The sequence below is a fragment of the Equus asinus genome, chromosome 6, assembly GCF_041296235.1.
Source record: "Equus asinus isolate D_3611 breed Donkey chromosome 6, EquAss-T2T_v2, whole genome shotgun sequence".
NCBI classification, from domain to species: Eukaryota; Metazoa; Chordata; class Mammalia; order Perissodactyla; family Equidae; genus Equus; species Equus asinus.
The window spans coordinates 38394355-38420432 of record NC_091795.1 but is presented as its reverse complement, the minus strand read 5'-3'; the positions used below and the strand labels follow the sequence as shown (position 1 = coordinate 38420432).

General features: G+C 37.2%; 2 protein-coding genes across 20 annotated transcripts in view; one reads left to right on the top strand and one right to left on the bottom strand.

Moving 5' to 3' along the window:
• The window catches only part of MRPL19 (mitochondrial ribosomal protein L19), a 60839-nt gene that overhangs the window by 22399 nt on the left and 12362 nt on the right, over window positions 1–26078 (top strand). For 2 of the 8 annotated variants that reach the window (XM_070511899.1, XM_070511895.1), the window contains exons 7-9: window positions 15270–15343; window positions 16034–16148; window positions 22382–22463. The exons of 2 other annotated variants lie outside the window; for them this stretch is intronic. The gene's annotated coding sequence lies outside the window, so the exon portion shown is untranslated. Of the gene's footprint in view, window positions 1–5407; window positions 5554–8253; window positions 8350–15269; window positions 15344–16033; window positions 16149–22381; window positions 22464–26078 lie in introns of all 8 variants that reach the window. 4 more of the 8 variants (XM_070511898.1, XM_070511897.1, XM_070511900.1 and 1 more) reach the window with 4 other exon arrangements.
• The window catches only part of GCFC2 (GC-rich sequence DNA-binding factor 2), a 46101-nt gene continuing 20807 nt past the window's right edge, over window positions 785–26078 (bottom strand). For 2 of the 12 annotated variants that reach the window (XM_070511891.1, XM_070511892.1), the window contains exons 7-17: window positions 25497–25620; window positions 24168–24249; window positions 23539–23651; window positions 22554–22753; window positions 20704–20854; window positions 16395–16516; window positions 10107–10183; window positions 8411–8477; window positions 6486–6632; window positions 3661–3785; window positions 785–2818 (exon numbers count right to left, since the gene is read on the bottom strand). In XM_070511891.1, the coding sequence (XP_070367992.1) occupies window positions 2701–2818; window positions 3661–3785; window positions 6486–6632; window positions 8411–8477; window positions 10107–10183; window positions 16395–16516; window positions 20704–20854; window positions 22554–22753; window positions 23539–23651; window positions 24168–24249; window positions 25497–25620 (1326 nt within the window). In that variant the 3' untranslated portion in view covers window positions 785–2700. Of the gene's footprint in view, window positions 2819–3660; window positions 3786–6485; window positions 6633–8410; window positions 8478–10106; window positions 10184–16394; window positions 16517–20684; window positions 20855–22553; window positions 22754–23538; window positions 23652–24139; window positions 24250–25496; window positions 25621–26078 lie in introns of those variants that run through there. The other 10 variants (XR_011503911.1, XR_011503913.1, XR_011503912.1 and 7 more) reach the window with 10 other exon arrangements.

Sequence of the window (26078 nt, the reverse complement as noted above, 5' to 3'; positions counted from 1 at the left end):
AGGTTTTGTATCACTTATGGTATTTATTAGGAGTCATCTACATAAATGTTATTTTGTCACAGGTCTAAGAAATGCAAAAATCAATTGTTTTGAGGTGTTTTTTCATGGCCATTTGGGTTCCTAACAGCCATCATTAAAAATGTTTAAACAAGTCATCTGATTCTGTAATAATTTCACATTGTTTATGTGAACAAAAAGCTGAAAAAAATCCAGGGAAAGAATTGAGATGTGAGATGAGTTGTTAAAGTTTTTTCCTTGCTAGTTGCGTTCCTCCCCTTCATTCCAACCATTTGACAGTGACAGGACAAAAAAAGAATTGTGCACTGATGATTAGGGTTAAGCTTCACAAATGTTTTTTGAATACGCTCAATTACAGTACAGTCATGTGTTGCATAAATAAGGTCTTGGTCAGTGACAAACTGCATATATGACAGTGGTCTCCTAAGATTAGTACCATTTAGGCTCGGTGTGTAGTAGCCTACACCATCTAGGTTTGTGTATGGACAATCTATGATATTCACACAACTACAAAATTGCATACTGATGCATTTCTCAGAATGTGTCCCCCTCATTAAGCAACACATGACTGTGTATGTTGGATAAAACTCTTGACATTCAATTGAGCAAGCATAATGAAATTGAGTTGAAAACTAGTGGAGTTTAAATCAACTTGTCATTTTGGAAGTAGTTCTAATATTTTCCATTCTACGAAAAGCAAGAGAAATCTCTCTGCCCAAGTTAAAAATGGAAGACATCCAACACATCTTTAATTAAAAATGCAAAATTCAGAAGGAAATCTCCAAATGTGTACTTTAATGGTAAAAAAATATAATTTCATATGCAATAAAGTATTGGCCATTTATTTAAAAAACAAAGCTGTGTGTGTGTATATATACAATTTTGTAAATAGAGAAAGGTCTGAAAGGATAACATTAAAATGAAAACAGTTACCTCTGGGAACAATAATTGGGTAGGAATGCTAAATGCTTTTTAGCAAAGGCTTGAGTTTTCTAGATAAGATCCTATTCCTGTATAATTTGTGTACCTAAAAAAACCTCTTTATACCAGTGAATCATCAGTCTTCAATGAAGCAGAAATAACAAAGCAATTTGTTAAAATATATGAAGCTTCAAAACTAGAGGGGATAATGTCAGAGGCCACTTGCTCAAATCCTACAATATAACCGGCTTTTTCCTGATTGATTATCTTTTGGGCAACAATTTGCAAAATATATATTTGGGGTTGCCCTCAAATTATTTAACAGATTTAAGAAAAATTACTAGTAAACACTCACTTTGAAAATTTTTCTCAATTTCTTTCTGATTCAATTACCTTGCCTTAGACTTTCTTTCTTTTTTTGCTGTGTAAGATGTGCCAATTTTCCTCTATTTTTCAGTATGTGGGCTGCCAGCACAGCATGGCCACTAACAGAGTGGTGTAGGTCCCTGGCTGGGAACTGAAGCCAGGCCACCAAAGTGGAACACACTGAACTTAACCACTAGGCCACTGGGGAGACTTTCTTAATCATACAATCATTTTATCAGAAAATGAATCACATGTTCTGAATATTTAAAATATCTGTTTCCTGTCTAAGCTTACCACCAATGACAAAAATCAACAAAAAAGAGTACTACCTAAGAAGTAATGACTCAGTACACCAAAACATCATACACAAAATTAAAAGAAAAATGGCAAATGAGGGAAACTGTAACGTAGGACAGGCAAACAACAATATCTTTAAAATATAAAGCTCTTACAAATTCACAAGAAAAAGATGAATGGATATTTCAAAAAGAATTACAAATGGCCAAAAAACAAGTATTCATTTCCCTTTATTATTTTTTTTTTGAGGAAGATTAGCCCTGAGCTAACGTTTGCCACCAATCCTCCTCTTTTTGCTGAGGAAGACTGGCCCTGAGCTAACATCCGTGCCCATCTTCCTCTACTTTGTATATGGGATGCCCACCACAGCATGGCCTGCCAAGCAGTCCCATGTCCACACCCGGGATCTGAACCAGCGAACCCCGGGCCACCGAAGCGGAACGTGCGCACTTAACCGTTGCACCACAGGGCCAGCCCCAAGTATTCATTTTCTAATAGCCAAAAAAAGTAAGATTTTTTTTACCTATTAAATTTGCAATGAGTTTAAAAAAAAAAATACCTACTGCTGATGGGGATTCATGGGTACAATACACTGGTAGAGATTTCTGAAGGACAATCTCACAATCATTAGTTACCAAAAGCCTTAAAATGCCTCAATCAGTTCATACTTAACAAATAAATCATCCCAATTAAGATTTCCATTTTAACTTATTTGTAAATAGAGATAGTGAAAATGAAGAGAACTAAGAGATGGTTTCATGGATCAGGACAGAAGACTCACCCAAGCCAGAAGAGCTACAGGCAAGGGTTCTCCGACTCCTCTGAAGTCAGAAAAGAAGTCCAAAGAATCAAAGGGAACATGTGAAACTCTTAGCACTCCCGTGAGCTTCATTCCTGCAAACACTGCAGTCAGCGGGGCAGCCTTTCATGAGAGCAGAAAGGGGAGGAAATGGAGGGCCGGAGTCCTGCCTTCTCTTGGCAAATCCTCCTCTCCATCACTGGGAATTAAGAAGAGGCACCAGCTTTTTGTTTTCCAAGCAAAGGGGCCTAGTGTGACTATATTAAAATTTCATTTTAGTACTTTCCTGTAAAGTTCACTCAAACTTCTTTAATGACTGATTTCAGATGGTCGAGGTGATACTCTTCTATGAAGGATTCTGCTTGATTCAGAGCTTTTATTTTCACCAGAATAAGAATTATTTCTTTGATTTCATCCCTGAAAAAGAAAACAAAAAGCATCTTCCTCCTTAAAAATGTAATGTATGAGAATACAGTGAATCATCAGATGTTAATCTGAAAAGAAAAACTTTATCTTAAGTGAATATCATTTTAAAATAGCATAAAATATTCAGACACTACCTTTTCCACATAAATTATAACGTTTAAATACAGACTATTTATTAGTGGATATATTCTAGCAAATTTTAATGTGAATGACTATAAAAAGCAGAAAAGCACAGAGCAAATCTACCATCAGAAATTTCAGTTGCGGTGTGCTGCTACCAGCTTTGTGGGCTATTACGGTGGGAGCCTCACTGGGAGTATTTACCCCAAATGCTACAAATCTGGGCTTTTAAAATTTTTTTTAAAGAGAAGTGGGTTTACCAGTACACCACTGGTACTTAAGCCCCTACGTATCTAGTGCTGTGAATGAGACATTCAAACAGAGATCCAGCTACTGCTGGGTAAACACCAGGTCACAGACTCTACCTAACAAGTAGACCTCAAAATGGCCAGGAAAATTACAAACACATCAAAAACATGCTTACTAAGAGACTTCTGATTTACAGTTTTAATTCTAAATTCCCCTGTAATACAGTTTTCTGGAAGTGCTTATTTTAGAAGAGATTTACATTTAAAAATATGGACTAATATGCATGAGGTGTGAGTATAAAATAGTGAATGATTCCAAAGGTCGCACATGGAAATATCTACTAACTCTACAGTAATACAGGGTTTCAACAGATTTTTAAAAGAACAAGTATTTCTAAAAATTGCTGAGCATATAATAGAATCCTTGAACTATGCTTATGGAGATACAAATAAAACATGCATTACCTGAATTCACTTCTAGACAATTTATGTGCAGATTGCAATAAACACTGGATGAAGTTTTCTAGCTGGGGAATAGATGTTCTCATAGCAGAATTTTCGAACCACTTTTCTGGTAAACATGCTGCTACCTGTTTGTTAAACAGAACACATGGTTGGTTTTTAATAATGACAGCTATCATGTAAGGAGTTTTGCGAACACAATCTCATTTAATCCTCACAGTGATCATGCAGGTTGCATATTAGTCTCCCATTTTATAGTTTACAGTTAAATAAAATTTGGGAATTGTCCCTTTCTTTGTCAAGGTTTATATATTTTTTAAAAAGTCAAGGGTTACATACTTTAAAAAAAATCATATTTTAATGGCAAAAACCTAAAATAGACTACTCTCTATGAATACTCTCCAGTGGTACTTGTAAGACTTTCTATACTCTGTATTCCTGAGCCAGTAAATCTATAAATGACGTGATTTACAACTAAACACCAGAAATGCTTAGATACAAAACACTTTTAGTCAACACAACTATAAAATATGTACATTTAGCATTATTTCACACTAAGAAACTGGGTGACCTATTGTATGATCGACATAAACAAACTGAAGTTAAGGAATCAAGTAGGTGATTCAATGATATACAGAATAAAAAAATTAATTATGGTTTTGATCTTCTTCTAACTTAAATACACTGCTTTAAATATCCACGGCAGCAAAAACAGCCAATGCATGTGCATTCAACTTTTCTTTTGGAAAAAGAAAGCATTATGCTAAAGGTAATTTTGTAAAAACAGGAAAATGTTAACATAATAACAAAAGCAAAGAGAAACTTCCTTACAGTATAAAAAGGAGAGAAGAGGATGAAGGAAACATTTGAGATCATACTATTCAAAGAAATTGTTGGACTAACAGGTTATGATACAGTTGGTAAGATCAAGATCAGTACTTACAGAAAGCAGAAAAGTTGGGGGAAAAATGGACCTCACATATGTTCTAAAAATGTTAGATGAAAGTTCTGGAATGCACTAAGCCTGATCAGTCAGCACTGAAAACATACTTGAGGAAAAAGATTTATCCTATTCCTTAATCACCCTTTTCTATCACCCAGAAAAAATGCAGACACATTGACTGCCTACAGCAGAAAGTCCTACAAGTTTTGCTATGAAAATTGTATCTCTTTTTTTAAAGTCTTAAAGCCAGCCCTTAACTGGCTTGGAATTTAACATCATTTGTACTTGCTTTCTTCTTGTTTTGTGTCACAAGTCTCAATAAAATTCTCACAGAACCATCTAGCTCCTCCATAAATGATCCCAGGACTTAAAGCAGCCTTATCTTGGCTGGTTTTCCAGTCATCAGCTGTGGAGAGAACGTCAGGTGTCCTCCACTTCTGCACAGTAAACCCTTACGGTCAAAGGGGACTAAACTGAACCTGAAACACGTAACAGGGATCATGACTGAAGACTTTGGTAGATAATGGAGTTTAAAACTACATAATACAAAAACCATAGTCAGAAAAATCATGGTTGGCTAGAACTGCTAACATTTTATATACTGTTTTTTTTTTTTAATTTATATTATAAAGTAAATATTTTCTCATATTCTTAAAAATTGTTCAACAACATAACTTTTATCTTTTGGATAAGTGGTCATGTTTTGGGACATTTATGTTGTTTCCAACTATCTTCTATTATAAATAACACTACAATAATATCCTTCATACTTATAATCTGTATGTGCATCTCTGATTTTTAACTTAGGGTAAATTCCTACAAGTAAAATTAAGTGAAAGGGTCTGAACGTTTAAGGTTTTGTATCCGTCATGCCAGAAGAGTGCCCAGCGTTGTGTGCCTCCTTCCACTAGGGCAGAGACTGTTTCGCAGGAGCCCCACCCCACACGTTCTAGGTGAGTGGTGACGCTGGAAGGGTGTGGGACTGTTTCTCTGTAATTATGACAATAATGGGAATTATAACGAAAATAATAACAGCAAAAAAATTTGCCAACACAACAGGCAAAATAATGTCCTTACTGCATCATTTGGATTTCTCTGATGATTAGCACTGTTAATCTTTTCCACATGTTTGGAGGTTATTTTTCCATATTCTTTTCTAGTGAATTACCTGTTGCATGTCTTTTGGCCATTTTTAATCAGAATATTTGAATTATTTATTGATTTGTAAAGAGCTTTTTTAAATGTGGATATTAGTCTTTGTTATAACTTTCTCAGGTTTTCAACTCCCTTTCTAATATTTTTAGAAACTCCCTTTCTCCCTTTTTATTATAGAAAATTTCAAACATACACAACATGAGAAAGAATAACTAGAGTGAGCCCAATGGACCCATCTTCCAGTTTTAATAACGATCAAATGATCATGATACCTTTTGTTTAATTTCTTTCATCCACTGAAGTTTTATATTTTTGTCAAATCTGTTACTTTTTCATCATTTCTTCTCCAGCTTTTAAGTTCAGAAAAGACTCCCTTACCATCAGATTCAGTCATCTATCTTAATATTTTATAGTTTCATTTTTCACTTCTTTACTTCACCTGAAATTTATACTGGTATTTAATGAGAAGTGAGGATCTAAACATTCTTTTTGTAAAGAGTTAACTAGCTGGCCCAGGATCATTATTAATTTTCCCTCTCCTTACTGGTGATATTTCAAATCAGCATACTAATTTTTTTAAATATTGAGGAGTTGCTTCTGGGTTTCTAGTCTATTAAACTGATTTGTTTGTTATTACATATCACAATTTTAATATTTTGCTACAAAATAGATTTTAATAACAGAATTTTAAAGAATGATGGCAATTAGAATCAGTCCCTACACAACTTACTTGGTTGCACTTTTTAACAACATCTGGCCCAGGTGTGGCATTAAGAAGAGCTATAATAAGGTAACGATTTAGCAGCTTCCCTAGTCCCAGCTCTTGCAAGGTGTCATCTGGGAGGAGTCCATTCCAAAGAAGAATATTACGGAAGAGCTAAAATAAAATAAAATATCAAGTGACTATGTACCTTCTCTCCAAAGGACAACAGTAATAGTCTCTAACAAACAAAAAATGTTGGTCAAACTCTTTTAAACTCTCACTACAATCACCACTGTTGGAAGTGTCAATTTTAGAATCAATAGAAAACATTTCTGAATAAATACTTGATTCTTTCCTACCTTCATATATTTGCTCATCCTATTTTCACATTTTTAGGATGGCCACCCCAAATCCATCTCAAATAACCTCACTAGAGTCTTTCCAGATCAGTAATCTTCCCCCTCAATCTATACCCTCCTAGAGCCTGGGGCCACTAAGTACAAGGCCCCAGGATTCATAAAGCACTGCCATCAAAGCCAGTACCACTGTTACCAGTGTGTGACCTTGAGAAACAAATCAAACCTGAGAACCTCATTTCTCTAATATAGAAGATTAATAATAACCTGTGAGTTTGAAGATAACTTGGGTAAAAATATTCACTAGAAATTCTAATAAAATTAACACTGGTTGCCTTTCCCTCCTGTAAATCCAGATCTTCTGTCAATTTTATGGTGCTTCCACTTTCTTTCCAGTCCTATCTTACTCTCAGTGCTAAACTACATGCAGTTGTACTAAGATGCAATGCTCTTTCACACTCTCTCATTGTGGATGTTGTTCCCTCTTCCTGGAAAGCCTTTTCCCTGATTCAACCACATGACAAATATTGATTCGTCCTATTGGAACTATTCTTGCTGAGGTCACCTATGATGTTCTAATTGTCAAATCTAATAAACGCTGTCAATCTTTCTCCTAATTCCTTTTGATGGCATTTAACACTTTGTCTTCATTCTTGAAAAGCCTTTGCTTACTTTCCTTGACGTCACTCTCTTGTGACCATTCTAATTTTCACAATTCATTCTAAGGCTTCTGTGAAGACTCCACTTTCTCTGCCCTCTTCTTCTGTTCTCAGCCTTCTCTCATGCTTCACCTAATCTCAGAGGTGGTCATTTGTGACCACGCTCCAAACACTGCCTACATGTGCTCACTCCCAAATCTCCAGCTCAGATCTGTGCCCGGCAATTCAGACTCATGTATCCAACTGCCTCCTAGACCTCTATTCCTATATTTGTCCCAGAGGTACCTTCAATTCAGCATCTCCAAAACAGATGCTATCTTCCTCCCAAACCTTTTCTTGTTCCTGTATTCCCTCCAATGCCCTCAGAGAATGTCATCATAAGCTAGCAGGCTACCAAAGTCAGAAAGTTGGTGAGCACCCTACATTCTTCACATGTAAATGAATTAGTCAACAAGTCCTTTCAATAGTTCACACTAAACATCTTTTGAACCCATCGTCTCCTTACCATCCTATTGCCACTGATCTAGCAATGACTTCATCTTTCATCTCTTAGAGGAGGGCTTAGCTGACTATGGCTTGCGGGTTAAGTCCAGCTTGCTGCCTATTTTTGTAGAGCTGGTGAACTAAGAACGGTTTGTATATTTTTAAATGATTGAAAAAAAATATTTTGTGACATGCAAAAATATGACATTCAAATTCAGTGTTCATTAGTAAAATTTGATTGAAACATAGCCATGCTTATCTGCTGACATATTGTCTATGACTGTTTCTGCACCACAGTGGCAGAGCTGAATAATTCAACAGAGACTATACGGCCTACAAAGCCTAAAATATTTACTATCTGGTCCGTTACAGAAGTTTGCTGATCTCCACTCTGTAAGTTAACTGGATTTGAAAGAAAACAATTTTATTGTTATTTTTGTATTTTTCTGCTTACCTTTACACCTGACCAGAACCGTCTTTCTTGGAACTTTGAATGTGGCGATGTTTTGTTTTCTACAGCGCTAATGTGAAACAAAAGAAAGAGAAAGGAGAAAATGCAAATGACAATGTTTCAGAACCAGAGTTTAAAAAACTTTTTTTTTTTTAAAGATTGGCACCTGAGCTAACAACTGTTGCTAATCTTCTTCTTCTTTTTTTTTTTTTCCTGCTTTTTTTCTCCGCAAAGCCCCCCAGTACATAGTTGTATATTTTAGTTGTGGGTCCTTCTAGTTGTGGCATGTGGGATGCCACCTCAACATGGTCTAATGAGTGGTGCCATGTCTGCGCCCAGGATCCGAACCCTAGGCCGCTGAAACGGAGCGCACGGACTTAACCACTTGGCCACAGGGCCAGCCCCAAAAAACTTTTTTTTTTTTAAACCAACTGAACTAAGCCTTAATGGAGTATAAATAGAGGTGCTCTGATGACATCTATCAAAATTATAAATGCATGCACACTTTGACCCAGCAACCCCATTTCTGAGAATGCCTTCTGGAGACATGCTTGAACATGTAGAGAATGATGTCTATAACATTATTCACAACGCTGTTGGGACACTTACATGTCCATCAGTTACAGTACATCTATATGATGGCACACTATGCAGCTTAAAGAATGAGGAAACTACTATGTGGTGACAGGAGAAGATCTCAAAGATGTACTGAGTCAAAAAAGTAAGGTACGAGACAATGGTTACAACAGTTTACAGTATACTTCCTATATACTTTGAAAGGAGAAAGTAAGATTACAGCATATATAAATATTTAATTCTAATTGTGTGAAGAAATTCTGGAAAGGTAAAAAAAAATTACTAACAGTAATTATTATTACACAGACAATATTGTATGTGAATAGAAGAAGGGCAAAAAGTGGGTGGATGGAGGTCAGGAGTGGGAGGGAATAAGACTTTTCAGTTTAAATATAAATTCTTAAAAATATACACTCATACTTTTGAACCCTGTGAATATATTACTTATATAAAACATTACAAAAGAAACATTAACAGGGCAGAAATTTTACATGTAGACATCTCTTTGTGATTCAAATTAAGCAGCAAGCTTAGAAGTTCTTTCTGTCTCTTCACAAAGCTCCCCCATCCTGTGAGTACTCACTGGATAGCTTCAGCTCATGATCCATTACTATAACTGATGCCTTCTTAGCAAATGTAGGAACATGCATCAAATACTACTTGTTTCATAATTTAAAATAAATACAGAATTCACAGATGCAGTTTCTGGCCCCTCAGGGATGTTCCGGGCCTCATGCTGTGCTTTCTCTGTACCCTGCATTGTTCTGAGCACTGTCTTCATCTTTACAAAGTCCTGTGATGTAGGCCTTAATTTAATGCCCCATTTTACATACAAGGACATTGACGCACAGAAAGGCCCAAGGCCAAATATGTAGTAATGGTGAATCTGGGCTCTAGAATCTGTGCTTTCAATCACTCTATGCCACTCGTCATGTCCTTAGGAATAGCATCAAACATGGCATGCAGAAGGTGACTGAGAAATATTTGTTGAAATCTCAATTTGCATCCTAATAGGTACATGTATATTTTGAAAACACTTAATATAGTTTCTTTTGCATTACATTCTTAAATCCGCATTACATGATTAGCTATTTCATACAATCTAGAAATTAACAGCTCCCACCTCTTTGGGTATAGAGGAATAAAAACGTCATCTTCTATTGCGTTCTTCATTCTTGAAGCAATGGATTTAAGTAAATCCTATTATTTAAAAATTTAAAAGCATCAGTGATAGTCACAGGTAGAAATATATTTACCAAAAGAGGTAATTTTAACAGTATAGTGCAAATTTGTACACAGAGAATCAGGAGTTAAAATAGTTATCAATTAGGTACAAGAGAACTTTATTCATCCATGTTGTTGCATACGGCTGCAGTTGGTGCATTTTCATAGCTGTACAGAATTCTGTTGCATGAATGTTACTGATGAGATGTTTAGATGGTTTCCAGTTTGGGGGCTGTTACAAATAATGTTGCTATGCAAGTTCTTGGACATGTCTTTTAGTTAGCTTGGGCATAGATTTCTAATGGGTAAACACATAGGAATGGAATTGCTGGAATATAGTTCCTGTCTGTATGTTCAACTTTGTACAGAATTCCAAGTTGTTTTCTGAAGTAGTGGTAACCCATTTATATTCCCACCAGCAGTGCATGAGATATCCTGTTTCCCCACAGCCTTACTAAAATGTATTTTTTTTTAAAAGATTTTATTTTTTCCTTTTTCTCCCCAAAGCCCCCCGGTACATAGTTGTATATTTTCAGTTGTGGGTCCTTCTAGTTGTGGCATGTGGGATGCCACCTCAACATGGCTTGATGAGCCGTGCCATGTCTGTGCCCAGGATCCGAACGGGCGAAACCCTGGGCTGCTGAAGCAGAGCGCGCTAACTTAACCACTCAGCCACGGGGCCGGCCCCATATTTTTTGTCTTTTAATGTTTGCAATTCTAGTGGGTATGTTATCATATTTTATTATGTTTTAATTTTTATTTTCCTGTTAAGTAATGTGATACACATCCTCATATTCTTATCTGCCATTTGGACGTGTCCTTTTGCAAAGCATCTAATTAAGCTGCTTGTCCATGTACGTTTTTTTTTCTTTTTAAATTAGGTCCTATCTCTTATTGATTTCTAGAAGGCTTTTATCAGCTCTAGCTATGGGTCCTCTGTTGGTTTGTCAATGCCCTTTGAAGCAGTAAATTTACTTTGGCAAATGCATTTTATTGTTTGTATATCAAAAATTGGAAACAATCAAAATATTCGATCAGAGGGACTTTTAAGGACATCATCTTATATCCACCCATTGCGTGAAATATTACTTAGCTTGAAGGTTATGAAGACTGTACCAATTTAAATATTTAATGAGATAATATTAAGTGGAAGAAGTAAGATACAAATGTACATGTCCATTAGGATTATAACTTTGAAATAATAAGCTGGTTAAAAATATTGTACAATTGTATCAGTCCTTGTACTAGGATGAAAAGGGGAGTTAGATTTTTTTTCATGTATTACCAAAATTTCTATAAGATATTGTTCTCATTCTTAAAAAGAAATCTATTACACACTAGAATGAAAGTTATTTTTTAAGTCAGTGACAATGTGTGTAGCACAAATTAAGCTGCCATGCATCCTGTACTGACCAAATTACTCATAAAGTGGAATTCAACCAAATATATTTTTTCATAGAAAGTATATCTAACTGAAGTCGTTTCTCCTTCCACTTAAATATCTGTAACATACTCTTCAAGTGGCCACATATCAATATATAATTAACATTAAAAACAATCAAAAACTCGATTTTTTACTCCACTTCTTAAAGATTTTGAATTCTTTAAAAATAAAGATCATTTTTCTAGGCAGTATGTCCACAAAGTAGTGTCTGAGCTTATGTAAATTACTGAGTTAGTGTTTGTGCTAGAAAAGATAGTTAATGCTTTGATTTTTTCTCCTTTCATTTAAATGATTTTGAATGCCAGCTTTGACAAATACTTCCATGTTGTTTAATTTTTTTTTTTTTTTTGCTGAGGAAGATTTGCCCTGAGCTAACATGTTGCCAGCATTCCTCTATTTTATGTATGGGTTGCCACCACAGCATAGCCACCAATGAGTGCTGTAGGTCCACGCCCAGGAAATGAACCTGGGCTGCCAAAGCAGAGCATGTCGAACTTAACCTCTAGGCCACAGGGCCGGCCCCTAAATTTTTGTTTCTTAAAAATAGTTCTCTAAAAAGTGCTATAAAGGATGTTGCTGAGTCAAATGACAGGGTGAAATATGGATGGTAGATTAAGTATTGTTAAATTTACTGAAACTGACAACTGTACTATGGTTATTTAACATACTATCCTTATTCTTAGCAAATATGCAACTTTACTCTCAAAATGTTCAGGAGAAAAAATCATGTGTATATATATAAAAATCATGTGTATATAAATAATAAAGCAAATGGGGCAAAATATTAATGATAGGTGAATTTGTGTAAAAGGCCTATGAGTATGCTATTTTTAATCATGAGACTTTTCTGTAAGTTTGACATTATTTCCAAATAAACTGTTTAAAACAAGAAAACCTAAATTCACATGTTTTTAAACTGAGCTCATTAACTTTTCCAGATATTAAAATACATCTGGTGGAAAAAAGTTCTCCCAACAATCAAGTTTTATCACATACACATGCCTCTGTATAAATATTTTAAAACAGTTTTGCAAAGGCACTGCTCTAGTTGGCAGTTTTTATGCTGCGCTGTCCATCCATGGAGACAATCCCAGATGGCTCGGGGATGCTGAGGCCCTCAGGGAAGAATGAGGGCAGGTGCTCAGTGCAGCGAGAGCAGCATGCTTTTGTGTGTATTTGTCTATAAAGGCATGTAACATTTCATTTAAATAAGGTTCTTTTGATTAAAAAAAAGGTCTGGAAACCACCAATCTATCTAAACACTCAAGTGATCCCATTTTCCTACTTCCACTACATGGTCAACCAACCTACGCCTGAAAACATTTAGTGACAGGGAATCTCTACCTCCTGAGGCCGCCCATCACTGTGGGCAGCTTTTGACTATTAGATTTCAGCTAACAGCGAGGAACAAACTTCTCTCTCCTACACCTTCCACTCCTTGGTCCTAGGTTACTTCTTAGCATCATACAGAACAGATCTAATCTCCCTTCCGTATGACAATTCTTCAGATTTTAAGATTGATCTCTCTCTTTTCTACATCTTCTCTTTCCCATACCATCTTCAACACTCTCCATTTAATATACTTACACACAGAATTAAATGCAACATACCCAGGGAAGTCTTATCTGTGGGTAGAGCACATATAACATTTTTACTCAGAATAGCACACACCTAGTAGGATGAACTCCAATTAGTCTGTGCTCAAGTAACACTGGTGACTTACACTGGGTTTACTGTCGATTTTTATCCCTCTTTGTTTTACCTATGCTACTTCAGAGCTGTGTCTCTCCCATCTTTTATTTATGCAGTTGAATTTCTGAATGCAAGGGTAGGACATATGTATATTCCTTTTACATTTTGTATTTTGAGAGTCAGTCCATTTTCTCAGTACCTCAAAATCCTTTTGGATTCTAATTCTACTATCCATAGGTCTATGACAGAATTCCTAGCTTTTTGCTATTGACAAATTTTATTAGCATGTATTCTACATCTTTATCCAGCAGGGCATAGCTGAGAAGATATCTAACACTAAAAGACTCCCCATGGCTAGCCACATCCCTGTTGGTCAGTATTCTTCAGGTACACTCCACCAGCTTCTTGATATTTAACTGTACCACTGCTAAGCTTATCATTTGATCCATAGGAACAATCATAATATACTTAAACACATTATCTACTGTTCCTGTATGCTATCTTACTTATCAGTGAAAGTAACTGAGATAATATGGGACAATTTGCTTTGATAAACAATCATTTGTATTTAGGAACCCTACCAATGACAGATTACAGTAATCACTTCTTTCTTTTTTTAAATGTTCATAATCCACCTCTGTAATAATCTGTTTTAGAACCAGAATCAAAACTATTCTTAGCAAGCGTTAGCTTACAGAATCATTAGCTTCTCACTTGGAAACCAGGACCCATGCTGTCTGACTCCTTCTTCTGGAACCTTTCTCATTCTCTTCAATTGCTTACGCATCACTGAAATAAGCACAGTGACGTCACTGGGAAACTGTCTGAGTAACCTGGAACATTACGTAGTTGGTGATTCCCAACTAGGAGTGATTCTGCCCATCCGAGGAGCCTTCTACAACGTCTGGAGATAGTTTTGGTTGTCAAGACTGGGGAGTGCTGCTGCCATCTAGTGGGCAGAGGCCAGGGAAGCTGCTAAGCATCCTACAATGCACAGGCCAGCACCCACAACACAGAATTATCTGTTCCAAACGCCAGGAGTGCCAAAGTTGATAACTCGCGGTGTAGTCCCGGCTTCTACTAATAAAGCAAAGAACCCATTTTCAACATTTACAGTGGGAGGGCTTCCACAATAAAAATTACCAGCCTAACAACTTCATGAGTGAATCTCTAATACTGCTGAAAGACTTCAGTGCTTACAGAGTACCAGGCCTGTCACTCAGCACTCAATGATCTTTTATAAATGTCTCGGCCCTCTGGGCCCCAGTTGCTTCATCTGTAAAATGCAATTAAGTCAACACATTTTACAAGGCTGTGAGGATCAAAGGAGATAATGTGAAAGTGTTTAATAAATGGTAAAGCACTACTTACATTTAGGTTATTATTACATAATCCTATATAGAGAGCAAATACAGGATTATATATGTGAAGCATCCCTGTAGCTCTTAGCTACTAATCTTGGTTCTATGCTCTGTAACAACACAGAATAAATCTACTCCTTCAAGTATAAACACTATCTCTACGCACATCTTCTTTCACATCTAGAGTGAAATATCTCTAATTCCTGCCGTGGTTTTCCTAACTTATCTGTGTCACTATCCTGTTAAAAGCAGGTGAACAATGCCTTTTCTCCATCAGTTCCTACATGTTCAAATCCTATACTTTCCTTAAGGTCCCAGGTCAAATGCCACCTCGGACATATTCTTTCACTGCAGAAAGTAACTTCTCCTCCTGTCTCTCTCGAAATTTCCCTGCACTTGATCCAGGCTGCTCATGAGAAGGCACCGTGGTCAATGCGATCAACTCGGGCTTTAAAGTGAGATTAACCAAGGATTAATCCTAGTTAACTCAAGATATTACTGTGAACAAGTTTTTGAGAGTCAGCTTCTTCATCTGTGAAATGAAGCTATCACCCATTTTTTATAGGGCTGCTGGGACTAAGTGGGATGACACAGGGACAAGATCTACAGAGTGCCTAACACACAGTAGGAATTAAACAAGTAAGTGTTCCTTGTCTTGCCCACTTCTCCTATTTTACATAATAATTTCATTTACAAATTAAAGGCAGAATTAAAGGCTGAAGGCAGAATCATGCCGGTAACCCTCTTCTCCCTCTTACTTCTCGCAGCTTCCCTCCCTCATGACAGCGATTCCGAGTGCTAACATTCTGAACATTGGTGTTCAGAGCATGAGAATGACGGGCCTCCTTGCTTCACAAGCACCTCAGTGATTCTACCCTGGGTGCTCGCTAGTCTGTCAATCTCTTTTAATTTCCTTAAACCTCCACACACCATTGGTTTACTTATTTAGCTGCATAAGTATAGAACATTCTCATCAGCAACAGATGATAAAAAACAGAGTACCACAATAAAAGTACAACTCAGCCTACTTTCAGAGTCTCCTAAGAATCCTCTTTACATCTTATGTTGAGTAAAACTCAATTCTACATCCCGCTAAGGTGAGAATCTATCCTACTGAAGCTTGAATCCTTAAACAGAGTACTGCTCTTAACTTTGGCAGACTATAAATAACTAGTTAATATAAAGAATGTTAGTCTAACTTTAAAATCACTGTTAACGCGAGGCCACAATACCACTAGATTTTTGCCAAAAGAACAAAGGTAATGCAGTTTTTTTCTTTTAGAAGGGATGAATTTGCACTAATGCATTTACACCCGTTCATCTCTTCAGGGCCGATTCTCAAACCGGAAAGATGGCTGGGCCTTGAGAACACAAATCAGACCACTGAACAGAGACATGAGCTACTACGAATGAACGTAATAATCGGGGTCGTCTTATATTTTGTGTATCCTTTAATTAATAATGATTACCATTCCTGTTAGAATATTCAGAATTACTAAGGTGTATTCTCTCATCTTATTATTACAAGGAGGAAAAATGGTCAGTTGTTGTTTCAGTAAATCAGAATATATTTTCCCCAAATAGTTTTCTGATAATTACTTCTTATGAATCTTTTGTAAACAAAGATTTATAATAAACTTAGACTGATTTATAAATAAGTCAAGAAATTCGTAATTCTAGAAATCATTACCTGTTTGCCTTTACTAACTTCATTTTCACAAGTGGAATGTTCTTCAAGTATCATTCTGCAGTGCGTTATTAAACTTGTTGTCTGTGAGGTCGACAAGGGATCCCAAATGAATTCGACGAAGGCTGAAACAAAAATTTCAGTGCGACACAATTTATTTACTAGATTGCTGTGCTCGTCATTTATAAACAACTGAGGTCTTCAGCACAGACCACTTCTCTCCTTAGGTGGTTCAAAATCCATGCCAATCACTACCATTACGTATTTGCAAACATCCTCAATTTCCTTGTCCTTTTTGGGCTTGTTGAACCTGTCTGGTTAAACCACAACCCTAGTTAAATCCGCCTGTCACCAGGTCTGTGCCTGAAACCATGCAGCTAAAACGTGGCTGGAAAAAAATACACTTTAAATTCCTCGCCACGTAGCTCCAGGGAGCCTTCACTACTGCCCAGCAATCATGGTCTGTTTCCCTGGCCCCTCCCTCTCACTCTCCCCCACATGATTACTTCCTGGTTTCCCCTTCCTCCTCGCTCCCTCAGTTACTGGACTTTACTCTTCTAGATGACTACTTCTCACCTGTTCTTTTCTCCTCCCTTGCGCTCACTCTCAGTTGATTCCTTCCTAATTTGATGAGGAAATAGAATAATCAGAGAAGCAGCTCCACAAGCTTCTGCACACCGACCTGCCTCCACGCCCACATACTCTAACCTGTCTCCCTCTCCTATGGATGAAGCACCCACGCTCCGTGCTAGGGCCAACTCTTCAATTGTGCAAAAGATCCCAGCCCCTCTGGCTTACTTGACGATCCTCTCGTGGAACTCTGCCTTCTCACTTCGGTATCATCACCTCTACTGGATCTTTCCCATCAGCCTACAGATAATTATTTCTCTTGTATTAAAAATAATCCCTCTCTTGACCCTACCTTCTCCCCCAGTAGTGCCCTATTTCTTTCCTTCATTTTACAATAATATTCTTCAAAAAACTGTCTTATCTCCAATTTCTCCTCCCATTTACTTTTGAGTTCACTTCAATTAGGTCTTATCTCCAACCATTTTACCTAAACTACTCTATCAAGTCACAGATGACCTTCACGTTGCACAATCTAATGCTTGATTCTAGTCCCCATCTGATTTATCAGCAACGACTACAACAGCTGATCATTCCCCCTAGAAATGCTTTCTTTCCTTGGCCTCTAGAACACCACTCCTGGTTCTGACCTACCTCTGGGGTCTCCTCTGCTGGCTGCTTGTCATGTCTTTGACTTCTAAATGCTCGAGTACCCCGGGACTCCAGTCACTTGCCTTCTCTTTCCTCTCTCTATACTTACACCCTTAGTATTTAGTCAGTTTTGTGGCTTTAAATGCCATCTATAGGATGATAAATTCCAAATTTATATCTCCTACCTGGACCTCTCTTTTTAGACTCATATAGTCAGCAGCCTGGCTGACATCTCCACTTGGATAACAGGCATCTCAAACCCAACGTGTGTCAAACAGAGCTGCTGATAAACGTGCCCACCCTAAACTTGCCCCCTCAGTCTTTTCAACTTCAGGAAATGGCAACTCTGTCCTTCCAGTTGCTCAGGCCAAAAACCACAGAGTCGTTCTTGATTCCTCTTTCTCCACAACCAATCCATTAGCAAATTCTGTTAGTGCTACCTGTGAAATACACACAGAATCCAGCCACTGCTCAGCACCTCCACTTCTAACACCCTAGCTCAAGCCACTATCATCTGTTGCTTGGATTATTGCAAAGCTTCCTAACTGGTCTGCCTACAGTTCATTCTCAACACGGACTTACAGAGTGATTCTGTTAAAATGTTAAGCAGATCATGTCACCTTTCTGCTCAAAACTCTCCAATTGTTTCTTTCTCTTTCACTTAAAGTGAAAGATCAAGTCCTTACAGATGATTACAAGGCCCCATATGATGCAGCCCCTGTCATCTTGCTAACCTTTTTTTACTTTCCCTCTTGCTCATTCCACTATAGCTACATTGACCTATGTGCTTTTTTTCGAGCAAATCAGGCTGGCTTCTGCCTCAGGTCCTTTGCACTTGCTGTTTCTGCTGCCTTGCATGCTGTTCCCCCAGATATTCATATGGCCCACTTCTTTACTTCCTTTGGAATCTGCTCAATTGTGACCTTCTCAGGAAGGCCTTCCCTTGCCAATCTATTTTAAATTGCACTCTTCTTTGATAATTTGTATCCCTTTTCTTTACTTTATTTTTTCCCTTTACCCTCATAACTAATATGCTCTAGATTTCATTTATCTTGTTTATCATCTATCTTCTTGACAGAATGTAAGCTCCATGAGGGCAGAGATTATAAAGATTATAAACTCATTCACTGCTCTATACACTGAAGCAACAACAGTGCCTGACACAGAGTAGACCCTTGCAGAATATAAGTTAAATAATGGAAAAAATTGAGTAGGTTTAAAAAAAAACCTCAAGCCAAAAACAAAACAGCGATTTCTCAAGCATTTAGACGGTTAGGCTTCTAATAACCTCAGAAATATTCAGTCAACCAATACTGACAGCCTACTATGTGCCTGGCATTAAATAGACACAGCAATAAGTAAGGTGAGGTGCCTGCCTTTGAACAACTGTGTCTAATGGCAAATACAAACGCTTATATAAGCAATTACAATTCAGTGTGTAGGTGCCACCATGAGTGAGCTCAGTGTTACACGAGCCTAGAGAGGTATGCCTAAACCAGTTTCTAGAAGTGATGTCTACACCGAGTCCCGAAAGATGAAGAGGAGTTAGTTAGCCAGATGGAGGAGGTGGGGCTGGGAGGTTTGTCAAACGGATGGAGCGCAGAAGCTGTAAATGCCAGGGAGGGTACAGCTGAAGGGCAGGAGAGACGGGAGGAGGGGAAGGCGTAGAGCTTGGCTAGAGAAGGGGCTGGAGCATTACTAAACACAGCCCTGATTCTGGAAGGCCGAGAAAGCCATGTGAAAGCTTAGACTTCATCCTGAAGGCAGTTAAGAATAATTAAAATTGTTTTACATAAGGTATGACACCTTCAGAGCCACATTTAGACAGATAACTATGGCTATAGTATAGAAAACGTATTAGAAAAAGGAAAAAAAATAACAGAGCTGTCAACTGCTTATATGAGGAGGTAAAAAAGAGGGAAGAATAAGTGATTTGAAGGTTCTCGTTTGAATACATGGTAGATGGAGGTGCCAATTTTCTCGACAAGGAAGGTAAGAGGAACAGGTCTGCAGCAAAGACGACAAGTACAGTTCTGAATGTGGAGTTTGAGTTGCCTGTTAGACATCCAAGTGGATGTCCTCAGAAGGCACTCTGATAGAGAGATCTGGGGCTCTAAGAAGAGACCTGGACTTCTCCCAGTTGGTCTGGATTTAAAATTATGTAGAGTAGCACTGCCCAAAAGAATGTTCTGTGATGATGGAAAAAACATCTTACATCTGCACTATCTAGTATGATAGCCATGAGCTACCTATGGCTACTAAGCATTTAAAATGTGGCTTGTGTGACTGAGGAACTGAATTTTAATTTTACTCAGACAAAATTTATATTTTAGTAGCCACATATAGTTAGTGGTTACCACACAGAACAACACACATATAGATGGCATGGATATAGATACAAGAGAAGTATTTTGAGTTTTCAGAAGCTTAAATGAGGCACGCATCTTCTATGATATCATTAACAGAGCCAGTTAAAAGCAGTAACTTTCTAATACGCCCCATGATTGCACTGCAAGTTACACTGAGAAAATCTTTCAAGTTTAGCCAAGTTGGCCGAGAAGCGATATAAAGCTGGTTGCTTCACCTTTTCAGAGTTCTGCAGAGTTTGCTGTCAGAACCCATTCTCAGTGACATGCTGAAACAGATCCCCATCTAGTACAATTCTGGGTAAAACAAGGGTCTTCAGACTGAAGCACAAGCCTCAATGCAAAGTGCTCTGCCTGCCAGTGGCAGACATGAGGGAAATGTAGAAATGTTTCATGAAGAAAGAAGAAATAAAAAGAAACATAAGGGGAGAAGTTAAGGGAAGGAAAGAAAGACATGTCGTAGAGATGGAAGTGTCCCATTAATAAATGACTTAGGTGTAATAAAAGCGACTCTCAAGGCCAAAGAGCGTCAGCAGTTTGGCTGCCAATCATTTGCATGGATGAGCATTTTTTTAACCAGCTTAAATTATGATAACTATTGATTTCTATTGCATGTTACATTTATTGTGTTCAAAACTTCTGAAAAGAAAATGTGACTGTAACAGAAATTAATGATCTTACACCGTGACAAAGAACAATTGAATTTTACCCAGACCACAGAGCAGCACCTGTGAGTCGAGGAATCACTGTTTTGTTGATGACAGCAGACAGTATTTTTTTATCAGAACTCTCTTCCTTCTTTGAATCTTCCATACTGCTACCCACAAATTCTTCTATAGACGTGAACCACGGCATCTGTTTTAAACCTATGGAATCAAACTTATAAATAAAATTATCAAAGTTATAAATAAATCCTTAAACATTAGTTTGCTTTAAAATAGTTAACTTGTTCAGTAATCACCAGAGCTTTTCTAAGGCTCAAAGGAGAATAATTCTGTAATTTAACCCCATGTATACAGCGCTGGACTATCAAGGCTAGGCAGGAAGATATGACTAAGACATGATGTCTAAGCAACATGACAAGAAACTGCACTTCACGCATTCATTCGTATGACAAATACTCTAAAATGCCTACTGTGTATTCAGAGGCAATCACATGGCAAGTACTGTTAGGGGCAAAATATGCATTTCTCTAAGAATAGCACTTAAAATAGACATGGAATTTGTTTATAAAAATTCATTTGCCTCATGCAAAATTCACTTCTGGCTCTCTCAATTCTCATGGGCAGAAATGTGTTATTTTGCATGTGGTCTAGTTTACCAGGCAAAGAGCCAATGGGCAATTATTATTAGTTGAATGAATGAATGAACAGATCTCTGCTGGTGTAACAGAGCACTCAATTCTGCTTGAGAGGTTAATAACTAGGCTGCTGTCCAACAAGTACCTACCACTTTCTTAGGGATAAGCTTGGTTCCGGTACCGTGAAGACTGGCCTGAACCCAACACAGAGCCAACAGGCATGCCTGACTAGGGCAGAGAAAGATAAAGGAACATGGTTCCATCCTTCCCTTTGTTAAATCTTTACCTTCAGCTCTCCTCTCTTCCTAGAACTTCATTTCTCATTTCTGTTAGCTTACTAGGAATATCCACATGGATGTCCCACTCTCATTTCATTATCTACAAAGTGAAACTTCCCTCAAAACCTTTTCTCTCTCTGGAAAATCTCCACTTCTATTAATGGAACTACCATTGTTCTAAGAACCCAGAATCCAAATCTTGCGGTCATCTCTGGATGTGATGTGTGAGAGTTATTCTCACCATTTTACTGATTCTTACTTCCTAACACCTCTTGTAATCAACACTTTCTTTCTCTTCCCTTTGGCACTATCACCCTGCAAGAGGAATTCATCACCTAGGACTCAGGCTACAGCAACAGCCTTCCAATATATATCTTCACCTCTTATCTCCCTTCCCTCCAAGTTAGCCTACTGCTGGGGCTTCCTAAAGCAGTACTTTCACCATGCCACACCTCCCATTATTTACCAAACCAAGTTCCTATCTCTTAATTTAGTATCTGAACATCTGTGCAGTCTCTAGCTCTTGAACTAGTATTTCTCTCTAAGCACCTTTACGAAATACCTTTCCCTTTCTTTCTCCTCCTGTTTAAATCCTATAAACTTTTCAAATCCTCAAATTCTTCCTCCTCAATGCAGCTTTCCTAACCAACGCTTCCCAATATGTCATCTCCAACTTCAGAACTCTTGGTACCTATGTCGAATTTCTCCAAACAGACTGTAAAATTCTTAAGGTCTAATACTACCTTTAATTTTTTGAGTGATCTTAAACTTACCATAGAAGAAGCTAAAAAAAATGTGTTTCCTTTACTGATGTTTAATGCTACTCAGCCTTAAAAATAAAGTGAGAACCAAGAAAAGAAAAATGTAGATGATTACTCCAAAGCATTATCTATCAACTCCAAGTCTCAAGGTGAGGTATTTTATAGCTAACCTGATAACAAGGGAATTTAACCAACTAATGTAATCAAGATTACTTTTTGCACATCTTAAGCTTAAATACCTTAAGAGGATTCCAATCAATCAACTGAACTCGTATTAGGGGATTTAAAAGCTTTGGTATGCATAAACTAATGAAGGCTTCATAGTAAGAATCAGGAAACTTTTCTCGCCATTGTTGAAATTTCAATAAAACATTCTGGATATTACAAAAATCATCATGCACATCTTCAAAAATCTTCTTATGATCCTGTAAAATGTCACCTGTGAACAAAACAAGTCTCTGTATATTATGCCGTTTAAGTTTGTGACCTTTACGTTTGCTTCCTATAAACACAATCATGTATGACTATGTAATCAATTGAAGTGAACTTTCCTCTGACATTAACATATAAATCATCTTTTATTAAAAACTCACTTTAGTAGTAATAGTAACATTGACACTAATAAAATCTACTACCTGCTGTATCCCAAAACATTGTAAATACACTGTCTCACTAGATCATCATAACCATCTTCCCTAAGAGGTAGGTGTTATTCGCTTACCTATTTACAGACAAAACAAGCAAACAAACATCATCATCATCAGATTAAGGGAGGTCAGGGAACCCGCCCACCATCACGCAGCATAAAGGCCCTCTTTGAACCCATCTATTTGACTGTAAAGCTCATACTCTTTCAACTGTACATATTTACCTTCTCATAATGCTAAAAACGGCTTCACTAAATTCAATTGTTTTAAATTAAAAATGAGAATACAGAAAGTAAGTAGCAGAGAAATCAAACCAAAAATATTCACGGTTCCTATATAACAGGAGATGAGAAAGCTGAGGGAAAAAACTATAAAGATGCAGGAATACTCACACTCCTTCTCCATTTTATCCCATTTTTTCAGAAGTAGGAAAAGTCTTAAAGGGGAAAGAAATATGTTCCTTTTTCCTGACTATAACTATTTTATATAGCTTATGTATTTAAGGACAGTCCTAGCACAGCATTTCGCACCACTTCAATACTTCAAACTAAGACACGTTAGAGACTCGGTAATTTACCGTGGCGTTTTTGGAAGTCAGTCATGTCTGCTGAAGACAGTTCATCATCACTAGATGCCCCTTCCTGATGGTCACAATTCCCAGAAAGCGCCCTTGCTTGCCTTCTTTGTGCCCTATACTTTGCAATAAACCAAAAATAAATTAAAAACAGATAGCTCCTGCTGAACATGCTTTGAAACAAAAAGAAGTCATCATTTACTTAAAATGCCCAGATATACACCATCATATTAGAACACAATTTTATGTTAAGATTTTTGACATTTTAGCTTCACTAGTCTAAATTGGGGGTTCTCCCTCTTTTTTCTTCTAAGATATTACCATTTAGGACATTCCCACAGGGTACCCAGATTTTGAAGACGTGGATAACAATATAATCAGGACTGGCTTCTAGTTATGAGCAATTTCCAGCCTGATGAATGTCATTTTACCCATTCCTTTTGAATGATCCAAATACACTAGTGTGTCCTTAAGCCCTGGGGTCAAGGACTGCTTAACGAAATTTTGGCTTTTCATCATTCTCACAAATTAATAAGTTAGGTTACAGTGAATTATACCGTACAATTAACAACATTTAAATAGTGAAAAATACTCATTCAATGACCCTTTGAGTCTTCACGTTATACAGCTACCTTCGAGATTCAATCTCTGCTAAAATCCATTGAGTTTTTTCATCTGCAGGCAAGCTTCCATTTGTTGATGCCTCAGCTTTGCCTGTTAATGAAGAAAATTGATTTCATACTGCAAATTCTCAAAAGAAATAAAGTCATACACTTGGAAAACAAGTTTTATCTTGGGTGCGCACACACATATGTAAATAAAAACATACATATACGATATGCTTAAATTACATATTTTATCATGCAATGAAATTGCAATGTTAAGTCCCTATCACAGTATTTATTTATTTTTAATTTTTTTTGAGGAAGATTATCCCTGAGCTAACATCTGCTGCCAATCTTCCTCTTTTTGCTGAGGAAGACTGGCCCTGAGCTAACATCCGTGCCCATCTTCCTCTATTTTATATGTGGGACGCCTACCACAGCATGGCTTGCCAAGCGGTGCCATGTCCCCACCTGGGATCCAAACCGGTGAAGCCCAGGCCATCGAAGTGGAATGTGTGCACTTAACCGCTGTGCCACCAGGCTGGCCCTCCAATCACAGTATTAACAGGCACTGAGTTTGCTATCCTAAGAAATTGTACCTTGGCTGATAGTTTTTTTTTTTTGTTGAGAATTTTGAGAACAAAATTCTACTATAAAATTTCTTTCCCTCACGTTCTTTCTCAGTTTTCACCAATTTTTTCTGTCCCTGTAGCCAAATGCTGAAATATTTGCATTGCCAATGTTATTTATATTACTTCCTATTTTAGTATGTACCGTAATTTATGACCAACTAAATGTCATGTGTTTGAAAGTCACTTTGCTCTTGGTTTTATTGGCTACTTGGTTATGATCTCATCTGCTTCACTATCACCTGACTGCACTTTAATCAAAGGAAGACATCTCTGAAAATACGGAACCAGTGTGAGAACCAAAAGCTGGCATCCAAATCTTCCATAACGAGATCGTACAGATGATTCTATACTGAAACACACCAGAATTTCTTTAACCTCCATAACCAGTCTGTGGAAGGGTCACAGAAGCTTTATAAAGTTAGATCCCTGATACAACCTACAGATTTCAACCCATCTCAAAATAATCATTAAATGGCCATACAAATATTTTGTCTCAAATACTAAATGATTATAAGTTACAATTTTTATTTTTCAGTCTTAGATTTAAGATATTTTAAAGTCCAAGGTCTAAATGTTTTGGGGTTTTTGGAATGGGGTGGGTGAAAGGTTAGTGAGAAAATACACAAAAAGCACGTTTTTGTACAGGATTAAAAATATTTCTATTCTCCAGCTGATAATTTAGCTTAATAAATAATAAATCATATTGAACATGAAAAACACTAACGTGATAGCTCTTGTAAATATGTTGATTCATGTTTTAATTCATCTTGCCTGCGTTTCATAAAGGTCATGGCTTGTTTTAAAAGGAGTGCATGCATGGATGATTCTATTTCTTGGATGCTGATAATCTGAAATACATATATAAGTAACATTTGGGGGGTCATCAATAATGAATTATAAAAAGTAGTACTTATATATAAGCATAGGTATATGCTCAATTCTCATATAAAGAAACATTTTCAACCCTATCACATCTCAATTAAAAAAACATTGTGAGAAACAGACCTAGCTGTCAATACTTTTAATATTAATAAAACCAGAAAATCAATTTACTGTACCAGAACAGCTACAAATATCATAAACAATGAAACCAAATGGGCTGGAGTCAGGAACATCGATAAGAATGAATAGAGAGGAAGAAAGATTCTTTTTTGAGATAGAAGAGCAGGAGGAAACGATGGGTGCAGCTATTTTTCACAGGCTGAGGGGGCAGACTGTAGGAGGGCACTTGAGGAAACCGGTAAAATTTGAAAAAGTGGAGAATGGAAGAGCCCCAACCAGACACCAAGAAAGTTACGAAGCAGGA